Raw genomic sequence first — 21,229 nt, forward strand, 5'->3', positions numbered from 1 at the left:
TAGCTTCAGTGATCGTTTGCTGACTTCAACATCCATCCCAAAGGCCCCTTCCATGAATCTGGAAATGACTATCTTGGCTTCTCATAAAGGCTGAAGGCCTTGCTGGTTGTAGCTTCAAGGTTGCCTAATCTGAAAGCTTAGCAAAAAAGGAAGAGATGAGTGACTGTGAATGGGGGGGGGGGGGTCTCTGCTTAGAAGTCAGGTTTAGCAGGAGCCTTACCACAGCGCCACCTGCAGGGATCCAGGCATAGAGAAATATATTGATAAGCTGCATGAAAAACACCAAGAGCAGTACTTTTCTGCCCTTTAAACCCATACCCACTAATGGGAAAAAGTTTATTCCATTTATTAAATATGGTGTCTTTAAGCAAGGCAAAACATTGAGGCAGAGGTCTGTAGCAGCCTAAAGGATTCACACTAGTCAATATTGACTTTGCTGATTCAAATGCAAATCTTTTCCTTGATTTAATTCCTAATCTTCCTTTCATTTTATCACAATTTATTTTGTCTGTCTGAAGGATATGTCTATATCAAATTTACAAGTGATTTCTATTCTTTGGACTTCAGTGAATGGTCCAGTATTTCTACACGGTAGGTGGTAACTCCTCTAACTCTGGAGCTTTCCTTGATACATGTAGTCAGGTAAGATTCCTGTCCCCCATAAGGGACGTGGACCTTTAACCAATTGTTAATTGCCAGTACTGGTAAAGGTTTAGGGGACAGGAGCATCTCCACATGGAAACTGGCTGGAATGTAAACTGGCACAACCTTTGGGGAGACTGTTTTGGCAATGTGTGCTAAAAGCCTTAAAATATGCAAGTCATTTTATCCAATTACTCCATTTCTAGGATTTATAAATAATTGGATAAAGTAAGTAAAAATAAACATAGAAAGCATTTCATGCGGGATCCCTGGGTGGCTCAGCGGTTTGGCGCCTGCTTTTGGCTCAGAGCGCGATCCTGGAGTCCCGGGACCCAATCCCGTGTCGGGCTCCCTGTGTGGAGCCTGCTTCTCCCTCTGCCTGTGTCTCTGCCTCTCTCTCTGTCTGTCATGAATAAATAAAATCTTTAAAAAAAAAAGAATCATACAATAATCTATAAAAAAAAAAAGCATTTCATGCTAATGATGATCCCTTGAGACATAAGATATTTAGAAAGGTACTGTTAAGTGAATAATTCTACACATAACTTAATTCCATGCTATGTAAGAAAAAAATGCACAAAGAAGACTGGAAAGACAGGTCATAAAAAGATAACAGGAGCAACTTCTGAGTGGTGAAATATAGCTGGTTTTTTTTCTTTTTTAGGATTATCTGTATGTCCTAATTTTTCTACTATGAGCATGCACAACTCATGTAATAAAAACATTTTCAAAATTATTTATTATTCATAGACTATATAGTCTATACGCTATAGACTATATAGATAGTCTATGAATAATAAATTTTCACATATGTGTTTTTCACATATATGTACAGTCTTTCAACAGTCTTTCAACTTCCATAAAATAACACCGATTTGCTGGGAGTCTTCCCCAATCTTCCCTCCTGAAATGATAAGGGCATCCTGGTACAGAAGGGTGAGATTCCTGGGCCTGACATAGATGTAAGAGGCCAGGGACAATCATAATTCTCTTATCCTTTGCCTGCTTGTCTGTCCTTTTCTGCCTTCCACACCCTTCCTTCCACATTCAAACAACAAAAGAGGAATGCAAATCTCCAAACGTTTTCCTATGTAGAGGCAGGAGAATTGGGAAGTTATTCACCAAAGTCCTCTCTGAATTTCAGGAGTAGAGCAGTAAGACTCCAAACCCTCCTTAATCACTTGCTCCAGCTCCATTTTCCCCACAACCATATTCCCAGCTGAGAATGTAAAAGTAATCCATTTAGAGAACAGAACACGGTGCTCTCCACCTTCTGTTGCTAAGTGTTCCGGATAGGATTGCACGAAAGCTCATTTAATCCTCAGACCCGAAGCAACAGCCTTTTCCACTGTTTGCAGATCCAAAGCAGCAATGTCGGGTGGACTCTGGGCTACATGCTGAACCTGACCAACATGATCCCAGCCGAGCAGCCGTATTCCAAGCCTCTCTCCCACACCACCTACATCTTCCTCATGATCCTCTTCTCCCTGATCCTGGTCGCAGTGGTCATCATAGGCTTGCTTGTCTTTTACAAGCCTTCATATTTCTGGAAAGACATGGTATAGCAGGATCCGCTGAAATCTGCTGGCTGGAGTGAAAAAACAAACTTGCCCAAGAAGCACTCTCCTCCACGTTGGTGCACAAGGTCATCCTTCCTTGCTCACGAAGGCCAGCCTTGACCAGCACGAAGCTTTTTGACTTTCGCTGAAGCCTCTCCGTGGAATGTATTCACCACCTCTGCCTCAAGGACTACCTGGCAGACATCGTCTCTTTTGTGAGTCCTACCCAACTCCCCTTCTCTCTTTTGTACTCTGAGCTTATGTAGGTCTTAAAGACTTGCTACCTTTTGTGATCTTTGCTTTATAAAAAAACAATCATGACTTTATCTCAAAGAACTCAGAGTCCTGAGTCCTGTGCTGGCAAGTTGCACTGGCTAAAAGAAGAATCTCAGGAACTGGTTGTTGTACTCGTTACAGACCCTTTCTTTCTCCTATTGCCCGTTTATTAAGAATGCTATACGATGCCTTTGGAGAAGGCAGACACACATCTCATTCCTATCCTGCCGTTTGCATGGGAGAATTTTCTAGACTAAGCAAATATGTGCTAGGGCCAAAGAGTCTTGCAAGAGAATTTATGTGCTTATATAGTTAATACAGTACTTAAACCAAGCCAAAACAGGGATGTGGATGAGTTATATGTTCCTAGGTGATGCCGAAATGCTAAACAGTGGGACCCCCCCCCCCCCAGACATTTTTTTTAAAAGCTGATATAACATATAGGTATTCAGGTATCAGGGCATACTACATGGTAGGTATACATGTCGGGAAGAAAAATACAAATACAATACTCCTTACAATGAAGTTTGGAAAATGCATCCTTCAATGCATCTGTTGGAGTTTTATTTTTATTGTAGTAATACAGATAACATAAAGTCCACTATTTTATGTGTACAATTCAGCTGCATTTCAGTGTTGTATACAGTCAGTTAACCATCACCACTATCTAATTCTGGAATATTTTCCCCACCTAGAAATTAGTTGGAGACAAGACCATCCCTGGAAAGGTTCAAACCACCAACTTTTCTGTTAACAGCCAAATATGCTAATCAGTTGTACCACAAAGATGCTCATGGAGTTTAAAAGCCACGCTGTATCTTTTTGTCCTGGGTTTAATGTAGTGAGAGGGCTATAGCATGCCTTTTCACTGTCACAGTATTTGCTCATCAAAGTGTGCCAGGAACCAGATCTGAAAGTGAGGTTGCCACACCAGTATTGGCTCTATTTATTTACTCCGTGGACTGTTTTGTGGAAGAAGCAGCAACTTAAAGACCTTGTCACAGAAACACGAAGAGACCCATACTGTCTTCCTTTAATGACTCCTGTGAAAAGGTGGAGTGGTGGCGTGTTACTCTGAAGTTGTCCCAAGCTCCCTAACTCTGCATCTGGGAACTGACTGTTGAGCTGATGCAGGGTGGAACTGGGGTGAGAGAGGAAAAGCTTTCCCACAAACTGGAAGCCAAATGTCCTTCTATCTAGCGAATAACCAAGTCATTTTTTTTTTTTTTTTTTTTTTTTTTTTTACATACGGGTGAATACAAGCTTATAAAGCTGTGGACAGGAACTTTTTCTTTTCTGCTACTCACAACTGCATTTGTTGTACTTGGATTAGGAATGAGAAGCCAAGTTTGGACATGTCTAAATTCTTTCTAGTGCTAGTAGTTATATTGTTACAGTTAGTATTTATTGAGCATTTGCTGTGTCCCATGTTCTGTGCTCAAGTGCATTACATTCATTTTCTCACTTAATCCTTACAACAATCTGAAGGGAGCTACTACCATTCCCACTTCATAGAAACAGAAACTGAGGCTTAGAGAGGTTAAGTCACTTGCCCAAGTGGCTGAGCTAAAAGTCTGTAATGCACTAAACCATTATTTTCTCCCCCTAATATACTAGACTGTCTCCTTATAACTTCCAAGCACATACTTCACTTTGTATGAATATAGGACTTAAGGGCATGGGAGAAAGGGAAGTAGACAGATGAACTGCTCCCCGATGGACTTAAGTCCACAAAGGCTGTCATGGGAACATTGATGTTCTGTTCACTTACTCTGGAAGGTAACATACAGAGCATATGATGCTAATCGAGGATTCCCATATTCCTAGCTTCTTATAGTGCTTGCTCCCTGCACAGCAGTTCTGCATCAAATAAACAGTAGTTGATGATACTGATGAAAATAAAAGGTCATAAAATAGAGCTACAAGCAGCTAGCTCCTTTCTTATGTCTACATATAAAAAGCACTGTCATGCACACTCTGATTCTAAAAAAAACCCTGTAAGGGTGTAAATACTATTTCCATTTTATGAGGGTTACACAAACTAGAGCAGATATGCAAATTCATGTCTTCTGTCCCAAGTTTATTGTTTTGTCTTTTCTAAACACTGCCCCTCAGCAAGTTGGAATTAGAATTCACCAGTTTATAAAGACTCCTAACTCTGGGAAACGAACTAGGGGTGGTGGAAGGGGAGGAGGGCGGGGGGTGGGGTGAATGGGTGACGGGCACTGAGGGGGGCACTTGACGGGATGAGCACTGGGTGTTATTCTGTATGTTGGCAAACTGAACACCAATAAAAAATAAATTTATTATAAAAAAATAGAATTCACCAGTTTCCGTCAATAAACTGAAATCTTTTCTTACTCCATTTCTGTCTTGCAGCCTGGGTCTAAAAAAAAAAAAATCTATTAAAGTATTTGGGAGTCAAATTTCACTTGTTTTAAGTCTTAACTCAGGGAGATAATCAGCAGTCACAACCTAATCTCATTTTTGTTGGAGGGAAACATGGTTTCATGGCAGATTCAGGAATCTGCTTTGGGCCATTCTAGATGAGGAGGGACAAATAAAATGGGTCACTGTCAACTGATTTTAATATTGGCCACTGGTTATTAATGATTATCATTCCTTCCTGGCCATTCACTTAAACTTGGTTCCACCATTTCTTTAGAAGGTAGGAAACTTTTTTCTATGAACCCATAAGGGGGAAATATCAGAAATAGTTACTTATGTAGACAAAAGAATGATATTACTTAAGTAGGCTGTGTGTGTGTGTGTGTGTGTGAGTGTGAGAGAGAGAGAGAGAGAGACAGGGAGAGAGAGAAAATTTTCACCTTACCCAATTCTTAAATTAATAAGAAATATAAAAAATGCAATATAAATAAAAGTTTTTAAAAGTATACTTCATTCTGATGTTGCATCAGTCATGACCTCTGCAAGTAAAAAGAGGGTGCAATCAACCCAGGAATGGAGAAGAGTTTAAAAAAGTGACTACAGCCAACGTATTATCATTTCAACATGTAGTTTTTTAAAATACATACATATATATATATATATATATATATATATATATATATATATATTTATGATAGTCACAGAAAGAGAGAGAGAGAGAGGCAGAGACACAGGCAGAGGGAGAAGCAGACTCCATGCACCGGGAGCCCGATGTGGGATTCGATCCCGGGTCTCCAGGATCGTGCCATGGGCCAAAGGCAGGTGCTAAACCGCTGCGCCACCCAGGGATCCCTCAACATGTAGTTAATATAAAAACTAGTATTTGTTTTTTCATATTAAGTTTTGAAACCTGTGTTGTATATCGCAGGTCAGGACTTAATCAGGACTTGCTACATTTCAAGTGATGGAGAGCCATGTATGACTAGTCACTACTACACTGGACAGCATGTGTCTAAAAATACATTCAGAGCTAAGAAAACCTAAGCAATCCTTTCTTTCTACTGAGGGATTTTTTTTCAGAACCAGCTATAGATACTATAACATCTTCCTATTATTTATTATATATGAAGTTAAAAAATTCTTAGACATTATTCTTCTTTAAGATCTCAGCTCAGGAGGGCAGGGCAAGATGGTGGAGGAGTAGGGTCCCCAAGTCACCTGTCCCCACCAACTTACCTAGGTAACTTTCAAATCATCCTGAAAACCTACCAATTCGACCTGAGATTTAAAGAGAGAACAGCTGGAACGCTACAGAGAGAAGAGTTTGCGCTTCTAATAAATAAAACTCGCTTTTAGCCACTCTGCACTGAGCAAAATGACTAGAAGGAAGAACTCACCACAAAAGAATCAGAAACAGTACTCTCTGCCACAGAGTTACAGAATTTGGATTACAATTCGATGTCAGAAAACCGTTTCAGAAGCACAATTATAAAGCTACTGGTGGCTCTGGAAAAAAAACAAAGAATTCAAGAGACTTCATGACTGCAGAATTTAGATCTAATCAGGCCGAAATTAAAAATCAATTAAATGAGATGCAATCGAAACTGGAGGTCCTAACAATGAGGGTTAATGAGGTAGAAGAAAGAGAGTGACATAAAAACAAGTTGATGGCAAGGAAAGAAGCTGAGGAAAAAAGAGAAAAACTAAAGACCATGAGGAAAGATTAAGGGAAATAAATGACAGCCTCAGAAGGACAAAATCTACGTTTAATTGGGGTTCCAGAGGGCGCCAGAAGGGACAGAGGACAAGAAAGCATATTTGAACAAACCATAGCTGAGAACTTCCAAACGTGGGGAGGGAAACAGGCATTCAGACCCAGGAGATAGAGAGGTCCCCCCCTAAAATCAATAAAAATTGTTAAACACCTCGACATTTAATAGTGAAACTTGCAAATTCCAAAGATAAAGAAAAGATCCTTAAAGCAGCAAGAGACAAGAGATCCCTAACTTATATGGGGAGAAATATTAGATTAACAGGAGACCTCTCCACAGAGACCTGGCAGGCCAGAAGGGGCTCCAGGATATATTCAGGGTCCTACATGAGAAGAACATGCAGCCAAGAATACTTTATCCAGCAAGGCTGTCATTCAGAATAGAAGGAGAGATAAAGAGCTTCCAAGATAAGCAGAAACTGAAAGCATATGTGACCACCAAACCAGGTCTGCAAGAAATATTAAGGGGCACTCTGTAAAAGAAAGAGGAATCCCAAAGAAATAAGCCACAAAAATAGGTAATACCTGAATAGGTATTATGATGACACTATAAATTCATATATTTTAATAGTAACTCTGAACGTGAATGGGCTTAATGATCCCATCAAAAGATGCAGGGTTTCAGACTGGATAAAAAAACAAGACCCATCTATTTGCTGTCTACAAGAGGCTCGTTTTAGACCTAAGGACACCTACAGCCTGAAAATGAAAGATTGGAGAACCATTTACCATTCAAATGGTCCTCAAAAGAAAGCAGAGGTACCCATCCTCATATCACATAAATTAAAGTTTATCCCAAAGACTGTAGTAAGAGATGAAGAGGGACACTATATCATACTTAAAGGATCTATCCAACAAGAGGACCTAACAATCATGAATATTTATGCCCCTACTGTGGGAGTTGACAAGTGTATTAATCAATTAATAACCAAAGTAAAGACATACTTAGATAATAATACACTTCTACTGGGAGACTTCAACACAGTGCTTTCTGCAAATGACAGATTTTCTAAGCACAACATCTCCAAAGAAACAAGAGCTTTAAATGATACACTGGACCAGATGGATTTCACAGATATTTCCAGAACTTTCCATCCAAACACAACTGAATACACATTCTTCTCAAGTGCACATGGAACTTTCTCCAGAATAGACCATATAGTGGGTCAAAATCCGGTTTTAACTGATACAAAAAGATTAGGATTGTCCCCTGCATATTTTCAGATCATAGTGCTTTGAAACTTGAACTCAATCACAAGAAGAAATTTGGAAGAAATTCAAACACGTGGAAGTGAAAGAGCATCCTGCTAAAAAATGAAAGGGTCAACCAGTAAATTAGAGAATTAAAAAGATTCATGGAAACTAATGAGAATGGATACAACCATTCAAAATCTTTGGGATACAGCAAAAGCAGTCCTAAGAGGGAAATCTATCGCAATACAAGCATCCCTCAAAAAATTGGAAAAAACTCAAATACACAAGCTAACCTTGTACCTAAAGAAACTGGAGAAAGAACAGCAAATAAGACCTACACCCAGCAGAAGAAGAGAGTTAATAAAGATTCGAGAACTCAATGAAATAGAGACCAGAAGAACTATAGAAGAGATCAACAAAACCAGGAGTTGGTTCTTTGAAAAAATTATTAAGATAGGTAAATCATTAGCCAGCCTTATTAAAAACAAAAGAGACTCAAATTAATAAAATCACAAATGAAAAAGAAAGGATCACAACCAATACCAAGGAGATACAAACAATTTTAAAAGCATATTATGAGCAGCTATAAGCCAATAAATTAGGCAATCTAGAAGAAATGGATGCATTTCTGGAAAACCACAAACTACCAAAACTGGAGCAGGAAGAAACAAAAACCTGAACAGGCCAATAACCAGGGAGGAAATTGAAGCAGTCATCAAAAACCTCCCATGACACAAAAGTCCAGGGCCAGATGGCTTCCCAGGGGAATTCAATCAAATGTTTAAAGAAGAAACAATACCTATTCTATTAAAGCTGTTCCAAAATATAGAAAGGGATGGAATACTTCCAAACTTGCTATATGAGGCCAGCATCAACTTAATTCCAAAACCAGACAAAGCCTCCACCAAAAAGGAGAATTATAGACCAATATCCCTGATGAATACAGATGCAAAAATTCTCAACAAGATACTAGCCAGTAGGATCCAACAGTACATTAAGAAGATTATTGACCATGACCAAATGGGATTTATCCCCGGGATGCAAGGCTGGTTCAACACTTGTAAAGCAATCAATGTGATAGATCATATCCACAAGAGAAAAAACAAGAACCCTATGATCCTCTCAATAGATACAGAGAAAGCATTTGACAAAATACAGCATCTGTTCCTGATCAAAACTCTCCAGAGTATTGGGATAGAGGGACCATTTCTCAGCATCTTAAAAGCCATCTACGAAAAGCCCACAGCAAATATCATTCTCAATGGGGAAACACTGGGAGCTCCCCTAAGATCAGGAGCACGACAGGGATGTCCATTCTCACCGCTGCTATTCAACATAGTACTGGAAGTCCTAGCCTCAGCAATCAGGCAACAAAAAGAAATAAAAGGCAGTCAAATTGGCAAAGAAGTCAAACTCTCCCTCTTTGCAGATGACATGATACTGTACGTAGAAAACCCAAAAAGACTTCACCCCAAGATTGTCAGAACTCATACAGCAATTCGGCAGTGTGGCAGGATACAAAATCAATGCCCAGAAATCAGTGGCATTTCTATACACTAACCACGAAACTGAAGAAAGAGAAATTAAGGAGTCAATCCCATTTACAATTGCACCAAAGAAAGAGAAATTAAGGAGTCAATCCCATTTACAACTGCACCGAAGAAAGAGAAATTAAGGAGTTAATCCCATTTACAACTGCACCGATAGACCTCTCCGAATTGTCTCTGCAACAGTCTTTAGATGTATAATTCTAAAATAAAAAGTTTAAAAATGTAAAAAAAAAAAAAAAAAAAAACTGATCAGATGATGACAGGGGTCAACTAGACTTTTTTTTTTTTTTAAGACTTTATTTATTCATGAGAGACAGAGAGGGAGGCAGAGACCCAGGCCGAGGGAGAAGCAGGCTCCATGCAGGGCCCCGACGCAGGACTCGATCCCAGGACCCCGGGGTCACGCCCTGGGCTGAAGGCGGCGCTTAAACTGCTGAGCCCCGGGCGCCCTGAGACTTTCTGTGGATATTTTGCGACGTATGCAAATGTGGAATCGTTATGCTGTAGACGTGAAACTACCCTGATGTTATAGGTTAGTTACACCTCAATTTTTAAGAAGAAAAATAAAAGTTTCCGTCGCGTGTGTTCAAAAAAAAAAAAAAAACAAAAACAAAAAACAACTGCACCAAAAGCATAAGATACCTAGGAATAAACCTAACCAAAGAGGTAAAGGATCTGTACCCTAAAAACTACAGAACACTTCTGAAAGAAATTGAGGAAGACACAAAGAGGTGGAAAAATATTCCATGCTCATGGATTGGAAGACTATTGTGAAAATGTCAATACTACCCAGGGCAATTTATACATTTAATGCAATCCCTATCAAAATTCCATGGACTTTATTCAGAGTGTTGGAACAAATCATCTTAAGATTTGTGTGGAATCATGGGCAGCCCCGGTGGCACAGCGGTTTAGTGCCACGTCGGGCTCCCTGCATGGAGTCTGCTTCTCCCTCTGCTTGTGTCTCTGCCTCTCTCTCTCTCTGAATAAATAAAATCTTAAAAATATATATTTGTGTGGAATCAGAAAAGAGCCCAAATAGCCAGGGGAATATTAAAAAAGAAAACCAGAGCAGGGGCCATCACAATACCAGATTTCCGGTTTTACTACAAAGCTGTGGTCATCAAGACAGTGTGGTACTGGCACAAAAACAGACACATAGATCAATGGAACAGAATAGAGAATCCAGAAGTGGACCCTGAGCTTTATGGTCAACTAATATTCGATAAAGGAGGAAAGACTATCCACTGGAAGAAAGACTGTCTCTTCAATAAATGGTGCTGGGAAAATTGGACATCCACATGCAGAAGAATGAAACTAGACCATTCTCTTATACTATACACAAAGATAATCTCAAAATGGATGAAAGATCTAAATGTGAGACAAGAATCCATCAAAATCCTAGAGGTGAACACAGGCAACACCCTTTTTGAACTTGGCCACAGCAAATTCTTGCAAGATACATCTATGAAGGCAAGGGAAATAAAAGCAAAAATGAATTATTGGGACTTCATCAAGATAAAAAAGCTTCTTCACAGCAAGAGAAACAGTCAACAAAACTAAAAGACAACCTACAGAATGGGAGAAGATATTTGCAAATGACATATCAGACAAAGGGCTAGTATCCAAGATCTATCGGGAACTTAGTAAAATCAACAGCAAAGAAACAAACAATCCAATCATGAAATGGGCAAAAGACATGAACAGAAATCTCCAGAGGAAGATATAGACATGGCCAACAAGCACGAGAAAATGCTCTGCATCACTGGCCATCAGGGAAATACAAATCAAAACCACAATGAGATACCACCTCACACCAGTGAGAATGGGGAAAACTAACAAGGCAGGAAACCACATATGCTGGAGAGGATGTGGAGAAAGGGGAACCCTCTTGCACTGTTGGTGGGAATGTGAACTGGTGCAGCCGCTCTGGAAAACTGTGTGGAGGTTCCTCAAAGAGTTAAAAATAGACCTGCCCTACGACCCCGCAATTGCACTGCTGGGGGGGGGTTTACCCCAAAGATACAGATGCAGTGAAACACCGGGACACCTGCACCCCGATGTTTCTAGCAGCAATGTCCACAATAGCCAAACTGTGGAAGGAGCCTCAGTGTCCATCAAAAGATGAATGGATAAAGAAGATGTGGTTTATGTATACAATGGAATATTATTCAGCCATTAGAAATGACAAATACCCACCATTTGCTTCAATGTGGATGGACCTGGAGGGTATTATGCGGAGTGAAGTAAGTCAATTGGAGGACATATGTTATATGGTTTCACTCATACAGGGAACATAAAAAATAGTGAAAAGGAATAAAGGGGAAAGGAGAAAAATGAGTGGGAAATATCAGAGAGGGAGATAGAACATGAGAGACTCCTAACTCTGGGAAACGAACAAGGGGTGGTGGAAGGGGAGGTGGGCGGGGGTCGGGGGGACTGGGTGACAGGCACTGAGGGGGGCACTTGACGGGATGAGCACTGGGTGTTATGCTGTATGTTGGCAAATTGAACTCCAATAAGAAAATGCACACACACACACACACACACAAAAGATCTCAGCTCAGAATCTCAGTTTATTCCTCAGGTTTTGTTGCCTTTTTCACGAAGGCAGAGATGCCTGATACTCAGGCCAAGATGTGTGATGAAAGACCTTTGGAAAATGTAATCTGGATTCAAGTTGATACAAGATAGTTTTGATGATTATATTCTATAATCAAATAGTAAATTTGAGTATTAAAATAAAGATTAGTTTTTTAATAGCTCACATAGATTACTATATTAAAATTACTATTAAAATATATTCTCATTTATCATCAGTTTGAAAGATGAGCTGGATTTCACTCAGATTGGTCTGGTCCCTCTCTGATTCAGATTCTAATAGCTGCTATCTCATTAGAATGGGACAGTTGCTTATGGTTAGTTGTGCTCACTAACCATGTTTATTTTCAGTTTGTGTGAGCTGTATCTTTTAAATTTATTATAACCTTAAAGTTTCAGTGGCTTACCACAACAAATGCTGATTTTCATGTTCATGGGTCTGCATGTCAGCTGGGTAGCTCTCCTTCAGGTAGTAGGTCTAGTTCAGGCATGCTCCCATACCTTGCATTCTCTTATGAATGGCAGGAACACCAGAGAGGAAGAGCAGAAACAGGATGCCTTTTATAGCTTGGCCAGGACAGGCCCCTGTCCACATTCTACTGACCAAAATAAGTCATATGACTAAGGGCAACAATTAGCAAGTTGGAGAAATACGGAGAGGAATGGCTAGGTCATATGGCAAAGGGCATGAATAGCTTATTCTAATACAGAAGAGGAGTGAAGCAGTGGGCATAATGACAACCTACCACACAGTGTCTCATTAACTAAAACATAAAGGCTGTTTTCTATAAATTAGAGTCTATTTATCTTGCCAAGGAATATTTTTTAAAAATGTCATTACTTCCAAGATGGCATCAATCTGCAACTTCTTTCCACAGCCTTAATCGGGATGTTCTAGCAACCTGCAGTTAGCCTTGTGTTCTATTACCATAGAACCATTCTATGGTATGGTTCTATTACCATTTCCTAAGAGAACATTCATCTATTTATTTTCTTTATTTTATGTATTTAGGAAAAAATGTAGCTAACTACCCAAGTTTTTCTTTGTACCTGAATCTAATACAACTGAGTACATTTAGTTTTATCACAGGTATAATGGATTTTTTTAATAATGGGAAAAGGAGTATCTCTGTGAATCTTCTCTAGAAAAGTAGCACTTAAGACTGTACATGTGATAGAAGCACTGCTATACGTTTTGCATTTCTCTATGTTAAATAAATGTCTAACTTTAAATTGATGATACAGTGATGGCATCACCCTCATCAGCATCTGAGTTGACTTTCTGTTTTTATATCCCTATTGAATGTATAGTGAATAGCAAAGGTCACCACAGTACATGGATCAGTCAATAAAAAATGAGATACAGTCACCTAAAAAACAGCATCACTCCTTATAATGAAGTCCTAAGAAGAAAGGGTAGGAAACCCTGGGAGCTGGGTGGGGAACACTGAGTACTCAGGGTGACCTAAACCAAATTCTATTTTTCCTCCTAAACCCGCCCTGACTCCTGAATTATATGATAATTAATGCCAGCACTGTGTCAAGTAACCAGGACTTCATCAACTCATCAGCACTTGCCCATTTTATCTTTGCAACATTTTTCATTTTGATTCCCCTTTCCAATCTTATTATCATCCCAGTAAAGACCTGACACCAGGAATGGTGGTTGTGTCTCCAATATTAATGACAGAGTGAGCTTTATAAAAAAACAGGCTTTGGGGCAGCTGGATGGCTCAGTTGGTTGTGTCGGATTCTTGCTTTTGGCTCAGGTCACCTGCTTCGGGCTCTGTGCTCAGTGCAGAATCTGCTTGTCCCTCTCCTCCTCCTCCCACTCTCTCAAATAAGTAAGTTAAGAAAGAAATAAGTAAAATCTTTTCTAAAGAAAGCAGGCTTTCTCACATTGCTCCCTAAAATTGCTAGTAGGTGTCCATTGCCTACAAAATAAGGTCAAACTCTCCAACGGACATTCAAGCTACCTGAACCATGCCTATAAGCGCTCTCCAGGCTTACATCCCACTCCACCCCTCTGATGTTACCTACACTCCAGGCAGGACAGACTGCTTGTTCACCCAACACTGTTCAGGTTATTTGCTCAAGTTGGAACACCTCTGCCCCACTCTACCTGTAAACCTCAGCTCAAATGCCTTCAGTGGAGCCTTCTTCACATCTCCAAGTCAGAATAAACTGTTTCTTCCCTGTGCTCCTGCAGCCCTTTTTCTAGGCCTGGATTAGACCTCAGATCCTTCTATTCTGGGTCTAGGTTAATCTACCTCTCCACTGCCAGGAAGACTGGTCCATACTACTATTTCTGCTTTGGTATACTTATTTCATTGTCTCTTGACATGACCTACATCTTCCTCCAGCTCTTAAGGACCAGCTCAACTCCTGCTTCCTCAGTGATGCCTCCTTGCATTACTTACGCTGAACTTCTCCTTGGACCATGCATTTCGTTTCTGTGTAGCTCTTGATCACACACATTATTTAAGTAGAATTTTAAGGATTAGAATGCACCTTAAAAGGCCGTGCTTATCAAAACTTAATGTGTATATAACTCACATAGGAATCTTGTTGGAATAGAAATTTTAATTAATAAAAGATGATTCAATAGGTCTGGGGTGAAGCTGAAGTTCTCCATTTCCCACTGGCTGCCTGGTAATGCCAGTACTGCCGTCCAGGCACACTTCGAGCATCAAAGCCGTAGGCTACTTTAGCATCCAGAGTTCCTTCTACTGGCTCTCAGGTGACTGCCATCATCATTTGGCAGCCCACTCCAGTGGCCAGCTCAAGGGCAATTCACAAAGCTTAACTTTTTCTCTATACTCAACATTCCTCAACGGTTTCATCAATTCTTCTGTGCCTCATTCAGATTTGTCTGCCTTGCCCTCTGCCTTTGGGGAGCCACAGCCTACCACCCAGTGAGAGCCTGGTGTGCCACCTAGGGATTTCTTCCAGTTCTCCTGCCAGCGTGTTATTCCTGCGCTTCTGCTAGAAACCCGTGGGAAAGAGCTGGAAGTGATCCATAATACAAGCCGACATGGAACCTTTAAAGACTTCATAAAGTTCAGCTGGTTTCTTATTATTGCTATGATGGATTCTTCCTTCTCCCGGCACTATGAGCCATAGAAGAGTTACTGGCTGAGAAATTTAGTTCTCATGGGCTTTTGAGCTCTATGATTTTGTAGTTTAACCATGGGGTGGAATCTATCTCCTGCTCTATGCACACAATAATCACTTGTAAAATGAATAAATAAATCATAAGGAAATTATTTTTTATGAAGTTTGCAACCAGAAATGCAATTCATTAGCATATATAACTAAAAATAGAGCCTCAATAAATCAAATTTCCAGTGCTGCAAAAGCAAAAACTACATGTATTCCACATTATAGTTTCCTTATATTTATAAATACTCTTAGAAAAAACTGAAAGATGTAGATGGCTAACTTTGTAATAACACAGGCTGCCTTCTGACATACAGCTTATTTGATTATGAAATTATTTTTGGCCCAGTAATAGTACAAAGGGAGCAAGTATAGATAAATGGTGGGCAGTTTTAAAGTGAACTACTCGGCACCACTTGCAGTTTTTTTCTAAAAGTAAGTCCATAATGCTCTCTCTCCAGCTCTACAATTGGCAGGCATACTGTAATTGTAATCAGTAGCTTAAAAATATGAACTTTTGTCCTGTTCCATATCTCTTGGGTTTCTGATTCCACAATAGTCAACTGAACCATCTTCTTGGAATTCACATAGAGATGAAAGTTCCTGTGAAGAATATGCTGTCAATCTGCTCTGTTTTCCGCAGCTAAATCCACCTAGAAGATGTATTCTTCGATTATCTTCTGGATACACCAGTCTAATAATGTAATATATAGTTATTTTTAGTTTTTTATTATTTGAGCTTTCAAACATAAACAATAGTAGGATAATACACATCCATGTGCCTAACAGAACTTAAACACTTGTCACCATTTTATAAGTGTCACACAAACAGGAGTTAATTATAACCACAGAACAAGATTCAAACTTTATAGGGGGGTGCCATGCTGAAAGAAGTGAGTATACACCTTTTTACCAATAATCAAACAGTGAAGGTGGGCAGAGCCCCTGTGTGATGCAACATGGTAACGTAAGCCAAGGGCTTAGGTCCTTAACCACATGGAAGAACATACCTCACATGAAAGGGGGTGGGTCCCTCCTCACCCTGCAGAGATTTAGGACCACAGCAACTATATTTGCCTATTCCTTTGTGAATTATGAAGTTAAAGACATCAGCAGAATCATTCTGGTGTAGCAGCAACTCAGTGGGTTATATGACCATAGACTCTTTTAGAATATTTCTTTGACACCGAGAAGCTAAAGACTAATGAGTCACCTGTTTTAAATTGTAGTTTTTGCTTTTCATACATGTTTAAACCTAAAATTTTTCTTTCGATTAACCTCAACTAAAATATACATTTGTGGGATAATTCCAGCAGGTTTTTAGTATAAATATTTGATAGTGTCTATATAAAGAACTCATTTTTTTTTCCTACTGCAGCCCCTTCTCCAAGTTGCTAATATGTGTGTTATACTGTCAGTAGTGGGTAAGTTGAAAGGAAGAGGGCAGGAGTCCTGTCTTGGCTGTCATTTGCCCTTTTTACCCTCAAACCAAGGTCTCTTTTGGTCTATCTCAATTTTTCCTCTCAGTCTATTTGATCAGAATACCTTAGAGCCATTTTAATCCTGTTAATAGCTGAAGAAGTTAGGAAATTAAGAAAAACTAGGTAATTTAAAACAAAAACTCCAATATGATTTCTACGGAGTAGTTTAATATAAATCAGTATTGAATATACTTTTATTTATTTATTTTTAAAGACTTTATTTATTCATGAGAGACACACACACACAGAGAAGAGCAGAGACACAGACAGAGGGATATAGGAGGCTCCACCTAAGGGAGCCCTGCAGGGAGAAGCAGGCTCCACACAGGGAGCCCAACTTGGGACTCGATCCCGGGTCTCTGAGGATCACACCCTGAGCCGAAGGCAGATGCTCAACTGCTGAGCCACCCAGGCACCTGGAATATTATTTTATACTGAAACTTCTGTTTTTTTCACATAGAATGCTTGTAATCCTGACCCCAAATTTGGTACTAAGTGACAAGATGGGAGAAAAAAGTAAGCCAACCAAAGGCCTTTTCTTTTACATGCCCTCTTTTGAATTCTATAATCCTCCTAACCCAGAGCATCATCAGTAAGAGAAAGGCTGTCCTAAGGGGAGTGAGAGATTTTTATTGACCAATCTTGTATTTTATCTTGTCCATTGGAAGACAGTGGGCTCGGGTTAGGTGCAGACTTATAATCATGGAATAGAGCTAAGCTATTATGAAGGAAATGAAACAAATTTCTAACCTAACTGGTACCAACTAATAGCCACTGGTAACCCAGCTGCAGATAAACCAATTAATTGGTTTTGCAACCCCAAGACCACAAGGGAGGAGTGACAGTCATTTCCAAGGCAGTGGCCGGGATCTGCAGAAGTTGTATATAAACCTTGAATACAAGTGGATTCAATAAATATGCATTTTCTAACATGTTTATGTGTCAATGGTAGCAATCAGGGATAGGATTGATAAAGATGGTTGCACAGCTCAATCGGCATTTACCTCTGACTTTTGCTTCTGCAGTTATCAGTGCCATGGTCCCTGTGAAATGAAGAAAGTGAGGAAGACAAGTGAGAGGTTGGTAGGAAAGGTAGGAGAAAAAAAAGAAAAGTTTCTAAAGAAAACCAGGATAACCTGTAGGAGATTCAGGTAAAAATTCACACCTCTCCAGGTACATGTAGAATGATTCTGTACAACTGGAGGAAACATTCTGAATTGAAAGGGAAGCACATATTCACTTTATATTCTTCATCTCCTTTCTCAAACTTTTCCCCTCTTCTATGGTCTTATCCTCTATCCCACCATACTGCTCTCTTTTCCTGGCTTGGTTTTTTACTTCCTTCCCTTTTTATATCCTTTCTTATATTGTACTTTCCCTTTAGAATGTCAGGCTTCCCCTCTCTCCTTCTGCTTGCACTTTAGTTTCACTGTAGTCCATGTTCTCCTGATGCTCCCATCTAATGGCACAGAAGACAATTACTGCATGGCAGAGAAAGGACTCCTGGCACATGTATATTAAAAACTAATTTGTAAAAAATAATGATAAAAAATAAAAAATAATTTGTAGCGAACAAAAGACAAACCAAAAAACAAACTTTTAACTATAGAAAACAAATTGATGGTTACCAAAAGGGAGGTTGGTGGGACGCAGGTGAAATAAGTGATGGGGATTAAGAATACCAAACTTATCCTGATGAGCACCAATATATAGAATTGCTGAATTACTTTATTATATTCCTAAAACTAATTTAACACTGTATGCTAACCATGCTGAAATTAAAATTTTAAAAAATAATTTGTAGCACATCTACAAGAAATACAGTTGACCCTTGAACAATTTGGAGGTTAGAGGTGCTTATCCCTGCATAGTCGAAAATGCACATATAACTTATGACTCCCTCAAAACTTAACAATTAACAGCCTGCTGTTTACCAGAAGCCTTACTGGTAACATAAACAGTTGATTAACATGTGGTCCTAAATAGTATATATTATATACTGTATTCTTACAATAAGCTAGAGAAAATATTCTTCAAAAATCATTAAGAGAAAGTACATTTACAGTACTGTAAAACATCCACATAAATGTGAACCCGCATAGTTTAAACCCATGTTGTTCAAGGGTCAACTCTATTTTTAAAAATCCTTATGTAGGGGATCCCTGGGTGGCTCAGCAGTTTAGCGCCTGCCTTTGGCCTGGGGCGCGATCCTGGAGTCCCGGGATCGTGTCCCGGGATCGAGTCCCGCATCGTGCTCCCGGCATGGAGCCTGCTTCTCCCTCCTCCTGTGTCTCTGCCTCTCTCTCTCTCTGTGTCTATCATGAATAAATGAAATAAATCTTAAAAAAAAAAATCCTTATGTAAAAGTCATGGTATTTCTTTGAAGTCTGTTCCTGATATTTTTTTTTTTTACTATTAGCTTACAGTGAAGGGTTAAACTGTTTAAATCTAATTTGTATATTTACTTCAATGTTGGGAAAAAAGGTAAATTTTTAATTCACAGCATCAAAAATAAACCTTGATTATAAATTGAATCTATTTAAGAATAAATCTGAATTTTAGTTTTAGGTGATAATTTGTATCACTCTTATACAAATACCTTAATTTGAAAGAAATCTGAGTGTTTTGCTGGAGTTAAGTATCATTCCTTACTGTGCAAAACAAAATGACTCACTTATCTAAATGCCCATCAGGATTTATGGTATCAGGAAGTAGAGAGTCCCGAAAATATTGTGGTAAGGATGTTTCCTGTTCAAAATTCAAGTCTTCCAATAGAATCTGTTCTTGTGGATCATTAGTTGGGTGGGTACAGGAGGTTAATTGCCATGGTCCTGTTTTGCTGTTCAAATCAAAATTTCTTAACTGTGTTTGTTTTTGAAACCTTGGAAAAGGTGGTCTTTGTCCATGATCTCTACTAACATATTTTTTCAATGACATTTTCTCTGAAAAATCATTGTTGGAATGGTCATGTAGAGATCCTTCATCAATACATTCTAAATCTTCCAAATTCATTTCATCATGAAAACAGTCCTGGTGGAAAGGTTTTTGCCTTTGAAAACCACCACCTCTGTTGAGAAAATGAAAGCTTTGTACTAGTAACTGGTCCTGAAAATCACCATGGAGTGGGTACTCACGGTTGTTAGAGAAAGGTTGTCGTTTTTGTTCCCAACTTCTGTTAGTAAAACCAAAATCTTTTGTTGGAAATTGTTCCCAGCAATTACTATAGGCCTGATGTTTCTGAATGGAATGTCTCCTTTGTCCATCAACTTTGCTAACAAAATCAAAATCATCTCCAGCATCTGGTTCATGACAGCCACTGTGACACTGATGATCATGAAATGGTCTCGGTCTTGTTCCTTGTATCTTGTTGAAATCTGTTTCTTCTCGGGAGATGCCATAACACTGGTGATTAGCAAAGAATGAACATCTTGGTCCTGGTCCTTTGTTACCCATATCCCAATTTCTCAAGTGTCTCTCTTCTGCCATGCTGTCACTACACTGGCGTTTGTAAAAATCCCTAGGACTCTGGACAGGCCCACTGTTGACATAATCATAATCCTTTACCTGTGTATCATTTCGAGGGTGCTGGTCATTAAGATGTCTTGACCTTTTCCCAGTCCTATTAGGGGGAAAATATGCTATAAATGCTAAGTATTTGAATAATAAAGGATAAATGCTATGCCTTTAGTAAAATCTCCCCTTGTTCAGTTCAACAGGACACAAACTATTGTTTCCCTGAACTGAATTGCACCACATTTTCATTTTTCTCTTCTGTTTGTGCTTAAGAGCCCCGAACTCTCTCCTGCAACTATTAACTTGTAAATTTCCAAACAAGTGTGTTGGTATTAAATAGTAATTTTTCCCCCTAAAAACTAGAGCACAACACATTTTCACAGCATCTTTTCATTTAAAGGAATGTGTCATAACCAGATCACTTTTATCATAATCTATGATAGGTTAAAGAAGTAATCTTACACATATGGCTGATAACATTCTGTATTATTGTACTGACTTCATGTCAGAAGAAATAAAAAACATGTATTAATTTTTATATAATTACTCCTAAAAACTATGAATAGAGCTTATAATATAAAATATTTGGTATAAATAATATATTTGGTAGTTCCAGTTTTTTTACTTTTATAAATAAAGCTGCTATGAGCATTCATGTCAGATTTCTCTATGAACAAGTTTTCAGTTCTCTGGGATAAATGCTCAAGAGTGCAAATGCTGGGTTGTATGCTAAATCTATTTTTAGTTTTATAAGAACTGCCAAACTGTTTTATAACATAAACAAGACACCAACTTGAAAGAGTTGGAAGAGAAATAGATAGCATTTGGAATAAAAATAACTATTTAAAAACCCTAGGATAGGGATCCCTGGGTGGCGCAGCAGTTTAGCGCCTGCCTTTGGCCCAGGGCGTGATCCTGGAGACCCGGGATCGAATCCCACGTCGGGCTCCCGGGGCATGAAGCCTGCTTCTCCCTCTGCCTATGTCTCTGCCTCTCTCTCTCTCTCTCTGTGACTATCATAAATAAATAAAAATTAAAAAAAAAAAAAACCCTAGGATAAGATACTAAAATTGACCACAAAGTTAGTTAGAACTT

The 21,229-nt window shown here is 39.1% G+C and overlaps 2 protein-coding genes across 24 annotated transcripts in view; one reads left to right on the forward strand and one right to left on the reverse strand.

Moving 5' to 3' along the window:
• ENTPD1 (ectonucleoside triphosphate diphosphohydrolase 1) overlaps window positions 1-2,534 on the forward strand; it is a 131,725-nt gene extending 129,191 nt beyond the window's left edge. For all 12 annotated transcript variants that reach the window (XM_038578354.1, XM_038578353.1, XM_038578351.1 and 9 more), the window contains one exon: window positions 2,001-2,534. In XM_038578354.1, coding sequence (XP_038434282.1) covers window positions 2,001-2,207 — 207 coding nt within the window. In that variant the 3' untranslated portion in view covers window positions 2,208-2,534. The remainder of the gene's footprint in view (window positions 1-2,000) is intronic.
• LOC102151298 (RNA/RNP complex-1-interacting phosphatase-like) overlaps window positions 1-21,229 on the reverse strand; it is a 73,574-nt gene that overhangs the window by 10,682 nt on the left and 41,663 nt on the right. For 5 of the 12 annotated variants that reach the window (XM_038578361.1, XM_038578362.1, XM_038578356.1 and 2 more), the window contains 3 exons: window positions 20,186-20,240; window positions 19,756-20,023; window positions 17,626-17,664 (listed from right to left, as the gene is read on the reverse strand). In XM_038578361.1, coding sequence (XP_038434289.1) covers window positions 17,626-17,664; window positions 19,756-20,023; window positions 20,186-20,240 — 362 coding nt within the window. Of the gene's footprint in view, window positions 1-2,998; window positions 4,864-15,655; window positions 15,835-16,783; window positions 17,038-17,625; window positions 17,665-19,755; window positions 20,024-20,185; window positions 20,241-21,229 lie in introns of those variants that run through there. The other 7 variants (XM_038578358.1, XM_038578364.1, XM_038578357.1 and 4 more) reach the window with 7 other exon arrangements.

Source organism: Canis lupus, chromosome 28, assembly GCF_011100685.1.
Source record: "Canis lupus familiaris isolate Mischka breed German Shepherd chromosome 28, alternate assembly UU_Cfam_GSD_1.0, whole genome shotgun sequence".
NCBI lineage: Eukaryota > Metazoa > Chordata > Mammalia > Carnivora > Canidae > Canis > Canis lupus.